Here is a 14,037-nt window from a genome sequence, read left to right on the forward strand (position 1 = left end):
GAAACACAGCTATGCAAACACAACTGCTTCACGGTAGAAGTACTAATGGGACAGAGGTACCCAAGCAATCAACTTTTGTACAAAGTCTCCCTCTGGTAAGTCGATCAACGTTTAAGAATGGGTTACGAAGAAAAACAAACAATATATTTTACATATGTTTATTATAATGTAATAAAAATAACAAAATAGGTACATAATATAAAGTAATATTGCATACATTTAGCTTTCTTGTCGTGATATTAAACTCGTTCAAACGGTCAGTTACAAAATGTCTCTAACAATAAAAAAGAATTTTATGATACTATTTCACCTGTACTATAGTGTCTTGTATAAAATACTATATATTTACTATTATTAGTAAAGCTAACTACCAATACTAGTCATATTAAAAGACTCTGTATAGGCCAATGGCTATATACTTCTATAACTGTATCTGAACACAGCATTCTAGAATTAAAATATAAAAATTATACTTTTATCTCAACAGATTTTAAATCCGTACCTATCTAACGTACGTAATTTCTCAACTCATTTAGAGATAGATAAATTTTGTGCATGCATATTATTAATGATTTATCACTCGCATTAATATAATAATTTTGACTTATAACCACATATACTCGCATATACAAAACTATATTTTTTCTTTCCGTCTTCCAAATAACAAATATCACAGTTAACCAACATTTTGCCAATTGAAATTTTTTGGCATCGTAATATTTTACAAATAAGTACAAATATATTTCTATTTAAAATTTTTTTTAAATAACTTTTCAATTTAATTTATGGCAAACATATTTAAATCAGCAAACGTTTTTCCTGCTACCACCATCTAAGTGAATCAGAATCTGTTAACTATCCTATCTTTCAAGTTAAAACAAACAATACACATTTCAAAATTTCATTAAAACAGGTTTGCGGTTTTAGAGGTTAGCGCGAACAAATATTGTGACATGAGAATTTTATATATTACATAAACATTTTTGCACATTATCATATTAGCTATTTATTACTTTAACTGTCCATAACGAACGATAATGCTCCCTTATGCTCAAAGCGTTCAGGAGAATAAAAAAAAATAATAGTTTCCAATAAGAACAAAATTTTCAAAATCGGTAACAAGTATATACAAGCCTTGGCCACAACTAGGCATTGATGGACTCACGTATGTGTGCCTCGACTACGCGTCGGCCCACATTTGCACGTTCGTCCATCAATGCCTCAGTTGCTGGCTGCTGCAGTAATGTACTATATATATAACCAAATATAGATAATATATTTGGTTATTAAAAATATCCACAAAGCAAATGATAGGCGAAAGAACTTCTAATGAAACCCTTCCATAGATAGAAAATTATAAAAATTACATTCAATAAAAATTACAATATTATTATTAAAACCGGACAATCAAATATACTGTTAATAACATTGTCAATGATTAAAAACAAAGAGCATCACTAACTTACATATTATACAGATCTTTAACCTAAACCACAAGCCTATACCTAAAAGTATTCGAGTATGTTTAATAAGATTTTTTTGTTTTATAAATTATTAGCTGGCTCTAGATTTACTCCTAGTGGTGTTAACTCCAACATAACAGAACTCAGTCTCAATACCGTTTTGTTTCAGATAATGCATCCACTGTATCTGCTTCATAGACGGTTTGTCTGTATCTGTTTTCACTTCCACGAACTTAATCTGTGTTGATGAAAAAATGAGGTCAAGCATTTATTATAACAATTCATGGAAAAGTACAAATGTATTTGTAATAATATTTATTTATTATTACATTTTATTTTGAAAAAACAAAGAGGTATGAGTAATATCGGTACAGCTCCATTAGCTATATATAAAGTTCTTCAAGACAGATGGAAGAAAAAAAAAATGTTATATATTCGATAGCCGATATTTAATATATCCCTTATTGAGCCAATATATAGATATTATAACCACAACATATAGTTATTGCAATATATTACGCACTTTTACAAAAAGTATATAACAACAAGAACATTCGTAATAAATATTACGATTAACATAACCGATTAAAGTCTCTAAAAAGAGAAAGAATATACCCAAATATTGTCAGACATTTTTTTTTTATACAACTTAGAATGGCAAACAAGCTGACGGCCCACCTGATGGAAAGTGGTAACCGTCGCCTATAGACATGAGCAGTACCATAGACATAACAGAGTATACCGTTTCGCCCATGATACCCCCCATGCGTTGCCATTCCTGAGGACTCAGGTGTTATTCATCTGTACCCAGAACATACAATAGATATATATTTATAGAAATCAATAAATATTTTATTGACTAAACAAAAATGAAGATAAACATATCAAAATTTAAATAACCTAGGCAATGGTTGGTTTCCAAGAAAACCACATGGAGGTTGACCTGAAAGGGTATAAATATATATATATAAGCTATCAATAGAGCTGTTAAACCCCAATACAACAATTCCTTTCTCCTTCCTCCCACGAGTAGGGGTGGGTACTTTTTTGAAACAGCTCTATTGCTCCTTGGGGGGAAAGGGATTATTAGTAATTCGAACTGCCAGTCCCACTGCTGGAAACCATCGTGCTGAATCTCAGGTGTATTTATCACGATGGGCTAACTGACCTGCCTTTTCTCTCACCAATCAATTCTTTCAATCTCACCTGTCATACCTTACTGGTCCCTTGCCAGTGTATACCGATAGCGCGGGCGGGACTGCCATTCCATTATCATACATTAAAAAAAATACCCCTCCAGGCCGACCTTCACCCGGTTCACCCTGGAAACCTTTGCGGTTAATTCTTGTTAAATTCGTTACGATGAGCTAACTGGCCTGTTTTCATCCTCATCCAACATCTCTCACTGGTGCCTCGCCAACGTATACCGATAACGCAGGCGGTGTCACTATTCCATTTTCACCCATCAAAAATACCTTTACTCATGAATACAAATGTGTATGGTGGTATTTGCGCGTACCTGGTTGGTGTGCACGTTCCACAGCGTGAGGTCGGGGAAGCCAGCGCTGCAGTAACGGTAGTGAACGGCGAGGCGTTGGCAGAGGGCTGCCGCGCCGGCCGGCTGCAGCGCTCGTGCCGCCGCCGTACACGCCGCCCGTTCCGCACCAGCCAACCACACGCCCGACACCTCGCCTCAATACACATGGCTCATATAATACGGCTTCACTTTATTATTTTTGTGCTTTAAATTGCCATTAGCCATTTTTAAGTATAATTAAAAAGCAGAGAAATCTACGCGAAACAAAACAGAAGCGTGGCTTAAATTTTTTAAATGTTTAGAAAAAGGATGAACTTTTCAATTCTGCGTTGCCATTCGTGAGGACTAAGGTATTATTTCTCTGTACCATGTAAATACCATAGTCCACCCTTCAAATCGAAACACAGCCATGCAAACATAACTGCTTCACGGTAGAAACACGAATAGGGATAAGACAGAGGCAAACGATTTTTGTACATAGTCTCCCTCTGGTAAATATTATTATATATAATATTTAGATAATATTGGTCTTTAGGACAAAGATTTAGCCGTGATATCACATATAAATTTTACGGATAAGTTTAAGGAAATGGCTTCTTAGAATCGACGACAATGTGTACGTATGTATGAAAAATTTAACCACCCACCAGGATCTGTAACAGCGTTTCTCAACTATACGATCCGAATGAGTTTTCTTGTACACCACGGAACACTAGCGAGTTTAGGTGGCAAATAAGCTATCGGATTACAATCAAATCAGTTACCGACTCACTCAATAAATGTAACGCAGCCTTATCATCGTTACTTGGGATTTCACCGTGAATATTGAGGTTTTTAACCGACTTCATAAAGGAAGCTCTCAATTCGGTTATTTTTTTGTGTTTGTTAACTCATAATTCCCTCAGTTTTAAAACTGATTTGGAAAATATCTTTACATTTGGAAGGATATACTTACAGACTGGTGTCATAGAAACTTGTTTAAAATTGATTCAGTAGTTTAGTTTAACAATCAAAATAAATGGTCTTGCCTCTATTGAAATCGGTTTGAAAGTGTTACACAATCTTTTATTACGTATAAACATTATGCCAAACTTGTCGGCGATTAAATATATACTCGTTAGGTATGAGCGCAGCCTTATGATTGTACTTTGAAATTTCATTTTTACTCTTCGATCGATCGACTCTTGAGTTTTTTTTTTTGTATATAAAACTTTGACCTATTAATTACAGGAATTTTAATTAATGCAAAGATAAGAAAAGAGCCGTCCCGGATCGAGACCGACCCGTATAGCTAGTTAGTAATAAAAATAAATAGTGAATAAAGACGAATAATAATATAATATATAAATAAAAAATAAATAAAATAATACTCTCGAATAATAAATAAAAACAAAAATTATATTATTATATTATTTTCTCTTCATTAATACATATTACCATTAGTGCTAAGAAATGTTTTAAGAAAAGTAAATTAAAAATAAAACAAATTAACGGATGTCTGGAAGAGATTGCTTGACTGTATTTATTATTTTTTTACTTGATGTAATAAAGTGTAAAATAAATAAATTAAGAAAAGCAAATGTGTTTAGTTACTTTTACCGCTTGTCATCTGTAAATTGGCCGTAGGCTTAAGTCAGCAGGTTTTATACATTTATACGACATACAAGCACGATGCACATTTTGTCACTTAGAAAATAAGAAATATCTGAGGGTCCCGGTGGCTTCGACTAATAAATTTGAGGATTTTTTTAGTTTTTATGGTTAAAAGTAAGCTCAAGCGTGACGCAATTTATACAAATTGCGTCTTTACCAGAGAATGTACAAAAGTCGTTTGCTTGGGTGCTTCTGTCCTATTCGTGTTTCTACCGTGAAGCAGTTGTGTTTGCATGGCTGTGTTTCAGTTTGAAGGGTGGAATATGGCAGTGAATTTACAGGGTGCAGAGGAATAACACCTGAGTCCTAAGGAATGGCAATGAGGAATATCATGGGCGAAACAGTATACTCTGTTATGTCTATGGTACTACTCATAACTATAGGCGACAGTTATCACTTTCCATCAGGTGGGCCGTCAGCTTGTTTTTTTTAACGGTTGATAATGGAATGGTAACCCCACCCGCGCTAACGGTATACACTGGCGGGGCACCAGTGAAGGATAATAGGTGAGGATGAAGCAGGTCAGGTAGCCCATCGTGACGAATTCAATAAGAATTGTTTACGACGGTTTCCAGGGGAAACCACACGGAGGTCGACCTAATAGGGCAAATTGCTAACAATCCCTTTCCCCCCTCCGTCAGCTTGTTTGACATTCTAAGTTGCATAAAAAAATGATTGATTGTGGAATACATACTGTGCCGGCTAAATAAATGAAAAAAGACATAAGAATGATGATGTATAAAGCGATAGATACACTTACCCTCCGGTCTGCTGTCCCAAGTGCAATTCATGAGATTCAACATATCTTCTGTAGTGCTGTGCTTTATCAACTCCAGTCTTTTGTCTATCAACGCCTTTCTATTCATATAGAAACTGTCACTGAACATATCCAACGGGTACATTTGAAAGCGACTCAGGAATATGCCCACTACACCACGTGGCTTCGAATATATGATGTCCCAGAAGAGCAAGAAGAAAATGGTGATGGCAAATCTGCCTTCCCAATGTTTGCCTATAATACAATAAAATATAGAATTAGTTTTTGTTTTAATCTCATTTGTTCTCAGTTGTTTTTCATACAGCTTTAAACGGAGAACATGGGGCTTAACTTTTTTTTTTTCTACTAACATAGTTTAAGTCAATTGTTACTAACAAAAATGGATCTTTGTAATCTATAAATAAAGAAATATTATTATTATATTATTAACGGATGGTAAATAATAATTGTTACCTATAAATGTGAACAGCACTATGGATACTATATTACAGAATATATCACACATGCGTGGAGCCCTAAAGTTCTAAATTAGTTTCTCCATCATCTTAATATTTCTCTTGTCATCACTAAATTCACAAAGGAGAAGGTTGTTAATTCGAACATACTTTTTTACGTTCGACTACATTTTAATTTGTAGTCTTTTATCGACATTGAAAATTATTAAATATATATAATATAATTACCGTGCGTATATTTTCCACTGTCTATGTAATGCGTTATGCAGTAATCCTCGGCATCCTGTACCGTCAACTCACCACCCACACGAGTCTTAAACTTCAACTTGCCGCGTTGTTGAGCACGTCTGAAAACATACTCTTTTATTTATTTACTCTTTATGAATGCAATGTGATGAGAACATTGAACTATATACACTATGTAACAAGTACTCTATTCGAACAGCAGCACCACGCAATCCCCCATCAAGCAATACTAACAAACTGTTGTTGTGTTTGCATGGCTGTGTTTCGGTTTGAAGGGTGGGATATGGCGTGAATTTACAGGGTACAGAGAAATAACACCTGAGTCCTCAGGAATGGCAGCGCATGGGGGGTATCATGAGCGAAACAGAACACTCTGTTATGTCCATGGTACTGCTCATGTCTATAGGCGACGGTTACCACTTTCCATCAGGTGGGCCGTCAGCTTGTTTGCCATTCTAAGTTGTATATAAAAAAATACTACAATCAATGAAGTGCGCACTCTATCTGTCACTTTCGTCACCAATTGACGACCTTAGAATATAAAAAGATCAATAAAAATACTTCCTAGGTAATCCTAGGTAATAGAACAAATTTGGAAAAACTGTCATGAATTCGGGTTGTAAGATTTTAAACATTAAACTATAAATAAATAGAAATATTAAAAAAACATAAATAGAAATATTTGTAAGATCTTGTAACTTGTAATTTAAATATGTCTTATCTATTACAGTGTTACATGTATAAGAATAACAATAATGATTTTACGCTACTATTATATTTTATTATATATTTTAAAAAGTGTACAATATTTGCATGATACTTATACCATTGTCATTTTAACAACCCAGTCAACCATGTGCGCTTTCCGCGGAACGCAGTCGGTTAAGCTCTAATTTTACAAAACGTCTATTCTACTGCATACTGATACGTGCATATTGAATGCAGTCGAGTTTTTTTTTTTTAAAGTGGAGATGTAATATAATCCCCGCCTGCGCTATCGGTATACGCTGACGGGGCACCAGTGAAGAGTGACTGATGAGGATGATAGCAGGTCAGTTGGCCCATAGTGACCAATTGAAACAGAATTAACCACTATGGTTTCCAGGGAGAACCGCGTGGAAGTCGACCTGATAGGGTGTATTGCTAGCAATGACGTTGATAAATTTCATTACTAACAATCCCTTTTCCCCCCAATACAGTTAGGTTAATGCGTATTTTGCAGAATGCCAAGAGCTATATGCGCTTTCAGGCACACCACCACATCAGTCACTGCGACCTCATTTCGTAGATATTCAATAAAAAATACTCAAGTCAATTTCTTTTTCAGACGAATGGAATCGAATGTTCGCATATCCATAAAAATCTACTGAGAAGCTTAAAGATTATAGTGTCTGTGTAATAGGATTTTTTGGGTCTACCTTTAATACGTTTATTAACTGCTATAAAAATAACACTTTTTGAACAAAGCCTATTACGCGCTAAACGATTTTTTTAATGGGTGATAATGGAATGGTAACCCCACCCGCGCTATTGGTATACACCGGCGGGGCACCAGTGAGGGATGATAGATGAGGATGAAGCAGGTCAGTTAGCCCATCGTGACGAATTCAACAAGAATTGTTCACGATGGTTTCCAGGGGGAACCACGTGGAGGTCGACCTAATAGGGGCATATTGCTAGCAATCTCGAACTCCATTGCTAACAATCCCTTTCCCCCCGCGCTAAACGATTAGTTACTTGAATGACAAATATACATGATGTTAGTCGATCATGCACGGGCTTTTAACGACCATGTAAGACATAGTACATTTAAAATAAATGCACATAATGTTAACAGAGATTTAAAAGAGTAACTGTTGAGGCTCTTCTCAACTGATAACAACTTTCCGAACCTTGCATTCATAAAAAAATTACTATTTAAAAGTGCTCGTAAATAAGTCTACAAATATAGGATAAAATGATGCAAAATACTCAGTTTTATCACAGAAACAATACTTACTCCATTGGTTGTTTGCAGATATGATTGGCAGGCAGTTTATTCTCTAATATAGTCTCTTTATCGGCTTGTCGCAATAGATCAGACTTTAACTGCTGGCTAGCTTGGTTAGCTATATTCCGAGCTCGCGGTCGTAAACTATCTTTAGCATCTTCTGGAAGATCTGAATTAAATCCTTGTAATAATACTTCCGCCGCCTGAAAATTATGAATTGTATAAAATTTTCAACGCCACTAATATATATATATATATATATATATCTTTGTTGTCTTCTTTGCAGTAGTAACAAGTATAAATAATACTTAAATACATATTAAGTGTCATATATATAAAGAAGATGGCCTACATCTTTTGACATCAAAGAGCTACTCCATACCTTCACACTAATAATAACATTAATAATGCTTTTCAATATTATCATAAATAAATGATCCAGGATATGTTAATGAATACTTTAAGAACGTACCTCATCATTCCTACCTAGATAACGTAATATTATCGCTTTCTCCATGTACCATTCAGCTTTTTTGTGCTGTCTAAAAGCAATCTGTGATATAAGTAAATCGAGAATTTCCACAGCAAGCTCATAGTATTCTATCGATTTGTGTTTCTTTAATTCTTGTATTCCAGCATCTAATATTTTCACGTATATATTGCTAGGTGTAAATCGACGCAACCACGGTGGAAGCGACTTATAGCTGTAAGGAAGAAAGTATATTAGATAATACAGAAAGTTCTTTTTAATACATACACATATTTTATGATAACAATGTTATGTTTTTTTTATACAACTTAGAATGGCAAAATTGAAAAAAATTTCAAGCTGACGACCCACCTGATGGAAAGTGATAACCATCGCCTATAGACATGAGCAGTACACGTAAGATGTAGACATAACAGAGTATACTGTTTCGCCCATGATACCCCCTATGCGTTGCCATTCCTGAGGACTCAGGTGTTATTCCTCTGTACCCAGTAAATTCACGCCATATCCCACCTCTCAAACCGAAACACAGCCATACAACTACAACAACAACAACTGCTTCACGGTTTAAACACGAATGCGACAGAGGTGCCCAAACTATCGACTTTTATACAAAGTGATCTGGTGAGGGATAATATATGACATAAGTAAGTTTTTCATTATTAATCATTATTACAATGAATCAATTCTTTTTTTAAGTAGGTAGTTAGTCTGTATTTGAATATAATAATGTGCTTGATATAAATGGAAACTTGACAAATATTTGTATTTGAGATTTATTTTTGGGGTTTTCTAGTTATGAATTTGACCCAGACCACAAAATTAAGTCTAATTCAAATATTCGTCTAACTCTCTATTAACAACAGAAATATTAAACAATTGAAATTAATTATAAATTTACAGTATGAACTTGCTCTTGTGCTACATTAAATTCTAATACCGTTGGTGAAATATGGACAAGTAAAATAGAATAGAAATAATCTTTTTATACAAATATAAATTTTTACAATTCTATCTACAGCTTGAAATTTTACTTGCCAGGAAAACGCTCCAAAAAACAAGAGTAATGCAGCAATTTGTTAGCTTAATATTGTTTGTTATAATAATAGTTAACCAGAATACTAATCAATTATTGCCATTGTGTTTTAATATAATAAAATAATAGATAGATAGACAGATACTCTTCATTGTTTCCTTCAAAAGGTATATTTTATTATAAATAATTAATTATCAGTACAATGCTCTCTCTCTGTCTCTATTTAAATATCCCAACAAAAAAATTAACAGGGAAGATGCATAAATATATATTATAATTATATATTGTATGCATGTAAGTATGTACTCACCGTAAAATTTCTTCCTTGGAAAAATCTTTGTATAAGCTATACACATTTGTAACAATGGCACACTTTTCATTCAGATCTGTTTTCTCCAAAAAACCTTCATAAATTAAATGAGCTACCATATAACTAAAACAAATATAATAATATATAATAGTAAACAGGTACCCAACTTTCAACTGCAATCAGTCATTCAAAAATAAAAGAAATACTACAATATATACTGACTCAAAACACTATTTGCCCATGGTTTGAAGTCTATTAAAATATTTTAAAACTTACAATGGCAATAAAAAGCAGGGAAATCATCTAATAAAAAGTGCTAACCATCACGTAAATGTGAATCACAGGATACACTGTGCTGTCAGCACAGGACATCTCATGATTTATCACTCCTAAAGACTGGCTACTATGCCTCTAAGTAATTTCATACTCTTTTAAAACAAAAGCTAATCATACAAACATTTTGTCTTCGCAGTCAAAACATATTTCCACAATATTTAATTAAAATCTCCCTATAATAAAATTATTTGACGCATTCTAATCATACTAATATCATCAATATGTAAATATAATGACATATATAACATAATATGATACTATTTCAGCCATTAACTGTCCACTGCTGCTTCTCAATAAAAGGAGTTTTGCCACTCTTGGCAGATGGGTTGACAACAGGAGTTAAGCTTTTAGAGATGTTTAAGAGGGACGCTGCTGCCCATCACCCGCCCTCCCTTAGTCACCTCTTACGACACCCACGGAAAAGGATAGGGTGACCTACTCTATGCTTGGACACACAAGGTGAAGAATATGATATACACAATAATAATATATGGCATAAGTAAATTTTACCTGTCAAATTGTTGTTTACTTTCAAAAACAACACTAGCATCATCCAATGACATATCTGCATCCACAGGGTAAGTTTCCCTTTTTATTTTGTCATTTATAAGTAACAGTTCTAGTTTCTTGTCCCTTATATGATTGTAATCTATGCCTAAGTACATGAGAACATACAGTCGGTACAGTGTACTCCTAGTAAATTCTGACAGTCTATAACAAACTCCTGCCTTTTCATTCATACTGAAAAGAGAATAAGCTTGCTCTTTTATTCTATTTATTCAAGGATTTTTTTTATACAACTTAGAATGGCAAACAAGCTGATGGCACACCTGACGGAAAGTGATAACCGTCGCCTATAGACATGAGCAGTACCATGGACATAACAGTTGTTTCGCACATGATACCCCCCATGCATTGCCATTCCTGAGGACTCAGGTGTTATTCCTCCATACCCAGTAAATTCACACCATATCCCACCCTTCAAACCGAAACACAGCTTGAAACAAATTGAAACATGAATGGGACAGAGGTACCCAAGCAATCGACTTTTGTACAAAGTCTCTCTCTATACAAAATTTACAACTTTAAAAAAATTTTGCAATATAATAATATTGATACTCATTTTATATTTATATTCAATGCTAATCTTCTACCTCATTGTATTTCTGAAAGTACAGAATTAATTCTAAAGAAAAATAGACATCTGCACTATAGTAATGTCATAATTTATTAAAATAAATTTGATAATGTTTTTGTTAGTTAATATTAAATATTACTAATTATACAATCAGTGTGCTAATATATTTTTTTTAATAATATTGTTATATTTTGCTTCAAATTCTACATGGATAGTCAATTGTCATAGATAATGTAAAAGTAAACCTAATGTAGTAAAAATCTATACATAAAAAAACAATTCCATGCAAAGCAAAAATATATTAATATGTACTTACATTTGAATAACTCTCTTGGAGTTTGTCTTTAAATTACCTGTAAAATAGTTACTGATAGATTGTGATTGACAGAATTTCTTAAGCATATCCACAACATCCTGTTTTGATTTTGATTGTATTTTCAATTTTAACTCTTTACATATTTGTTTCAGTTCATCAGCTTTCAATAGAGATATAAAATCATCAAAACTGAGACCAGATTCTGTAAATAAATTGGAAAAAATATTTACAGAAAAAATAGAGTACAAAAAAAATTATTTCATGCATATATTAACTTTATCTTTGACATTGCAAGTTATAAGACTAAAACTGGAAATATCATTAAATAAAAATTGATATTTTAAATTAACGACAAATTATACAGAATAGCATTATATTAATTACATTGTTATTATATTATTACATTACACAAATTTAGATGATTACAGGAAACATGTTATTAGTTTGTTTACATACCACCTGGTATATTTTGATCAAGTAGACCAGCTGATACCAGTGAATTAATCATCACCTGAAAACTGGACTCATCCAACTGTTTAACTTTTAAAGTCATATCTTCAATTTGTTTACTCCTGTACCAGCCTCTCTTTCGCCAATATAGACGACAGACTATCATCATTCCAGGCTTTATAACTTTCATGCAACTTGAAAGAAGAAGCTGGCTTTCCTCCGACAACAATCTTTTTAAAGATTTATTGTTAAGGAACTTGTGAATGATCTCAAGAAGAAATATAGCTGAAAATATATTAATGATAAAGATCAATATTAATGTTCTCTTATATTAAAAAAAAAAAAGATACTTTGAAGACTGTGAATAAAAACCGTGAATAGAATTTCCAATTTCAGACAGAAGACACATACCCATCAAGTTTTCTAAAAAAATATTGTATAAACTACTTTTGTAAGTTGAATAATTTATAATATTAAAGCTTACTTTTGTCATCCATGCCATCACATGCTTTAAAATAATCATCATTATCAGTAACTTGAGCAAAATCTTGATCCAACTTTCTCTTCACAGGACTTCTTTTGACAACTGTGCGTTTTTTAGTAGGTGAATAAAACTTATTTTTGGAACCTGGGCTAGAAGTACTGGAAGTTGTTGGAGTAAGGATATGACATGCAGGAGTTCTGGTGGGTGTAATTGGAGACTTTGTAGGTGTAATTGGTATTTTACTAGGTGTCACAAATGTTCGATCAATAGATTCAGATGAGATATCATATATTACAGTTCTCTGTGAGGATTCAGACACAGCACTATCACTAGCACTCGATAATTGTGATGAATTTAGTACACATTCAACTAAGTCAACTGCATTCATAAGATCAGTATCTTCATCGTCACTAATCAAATTCACAACATCAACATTTTCAGTTGGAACCCATGTATTTGTATCTGTAGTCATATTAGATGATTTGGAAGGAGTTGTAGGCTTTTTTAAACTAAAGCGGTTTTTCTTCATTACACCACCATGATTAATACCACTAAATTGTCCGCTTACTCCTCCGTTTTCTTTCAAAACATTTGTATTCGTTTGAATTTTAGAAAACTTAAAGAATGTATCTATTGATAATTGCTTACTCATCGTTAATTAAATATTAATGAAATTGCTACTTTCATAATTTACAAACTATTAAAAATTTTGGTATTTACGAACCAAAACAAAGACCATCACATGTAAATAAAAACACAGGTTCGGTCCGGCTTCTGTCACTAGTGTAGAGTACTAATAGATAGATAAATAGATAGCGAGCCCCTAAAATTGCCAACGCGCAACGGCCGCGAGTACTGATGATGTATCTTTCGTCCTCTTTTTATTAATTACGTTTACATAAGAAGAAAGGAGGCAACCATATGATTTACAATTTTTATTTTATCATTCCTTCTATGTATTTCCTTGTTCTTAGCACGTAATAATTATGTCTGTGATAGACTTAGTGCATACTTAGTATAACGCTATTATACAACACTAGCTGTCACAAAAAGATTGACATATAGCTGGCGATAGCGTCATTATTAAATATCAAACAAATGTCAACAGAACATAAGTATTATTATTATTATCATAATATTTATAACTTATTCTATGTCTCTGATGTATGAAAAACATAGACAAAGAATGACATGCTATTTAAAACCTATATGTAACCAATGCTCAAAAATAAATGGTTTCTATCATACAGCTATATCTAAATGACGATAAGATTCATACAACAAAGACGTGACCACATTGAAGCGGTCAATTGAAAAAAAACTGACATATTACTTGCATGTTATCTGTGAGATGT

The 14,037-nt window shown here is 33.3% G+C and overlaps 1 protein-coding gene across 3 annotated transcripts; it reads right to left on the reverse strand.

Annotated features, from left to right (window-relative positions):
- Positions 1-144: 144 nt before the first annotated feature.
- LOC113521726 (fanconi-associated nuclease 1-like) lies at positions 145-13,495 on the reverse strand. 3 transcript variants are annotated; one of them, XM_026907365.3, is made up of 11 exons: positions 12,683-13,491; positions 12,205-12,483; positions 11,749-11,950; positions 10,805-11,035; positions 9,959-10,081; positions 8,595-8,826; positions 8,132-8,325; positions 6,115-6,233; positions 5,414-5,665; positions 2,983-3,155; positions 145-1,701 (listed from the first exon to the last, which is right to left on the reverse strand). In XM_026907365.3, the coding sequence occupies exons 1-11, from the start codon at positions 13,332-13,334 to the stop codon at positions 1,555-1,557; spliced, it is 2,604 nt and encodes an 867-aa protein (XP_026763166.2). In that variant the 5' UTR covers positions 13,335-13,491; the 3' UTR covers positions 145-1,554. The 3 variants fall into 3 exon arrangements, with proteins under 3 accessions (XP_026763166.2, XP_026763167.2, XP_026763169.2); XM_026907366.3 differs by lacking the exon at positions 9,959-10,081 and having other exon boundaries at positions 12,683-13,495; XM_026907368.3 differs by lacking the exons at positions 145-1,701; positions 2,983-3,155 and adding an exon at positions 3,197-3,254 and having other exon boundaries at positions 12,683-13,494.
- Between the last annotated feature and the right edge of the window lie 542 nt (positions 13,496-14,037).

Source organism: Galleria mellonella, unplaced genomic scaffold (assembly GCF_026898425.1).
Source record: "Galleria mellonella isolate WM207_F2 unplaced genomic scaffold, CSIRO_AGI_GalMel_v1 utg63, whole genome shotgun sequence".
Lineage (NCBI taxonomy): Eukaryota > Metazoa > Arthropoda > Insecta > Lepidoptera > Pyralidae > Galleria > Galleria mellonella.

What these genes read in the sequence shown, in the direction of transcription:
- LOC113521726 (XM_026907365.3), bottom strand. Translation starts at nt 13,334, where the DNA reads ATGAGTAAGCAATTATCAATAGATACATTCTTTAAGTTTTCTAAAATT. An exon ending in TCCAAGAGAGTTATTCAAAT is followed by an intron (nt 11,036 to 11,748) that starts GTAAGTACATAT and finishes TTCTCTTTTCAG; the next exon opens with TATGAATGAAAAGGCAGGAG. An exon ending in ATCTAGGTAGGAATGATGAG is followed by an intron (nt 8,326 to 8,594) that starts GTACGTTCTTAA and finishes CATAATTTTCAG; the next exon opens with GCGGCGGAAGTATTATTACA.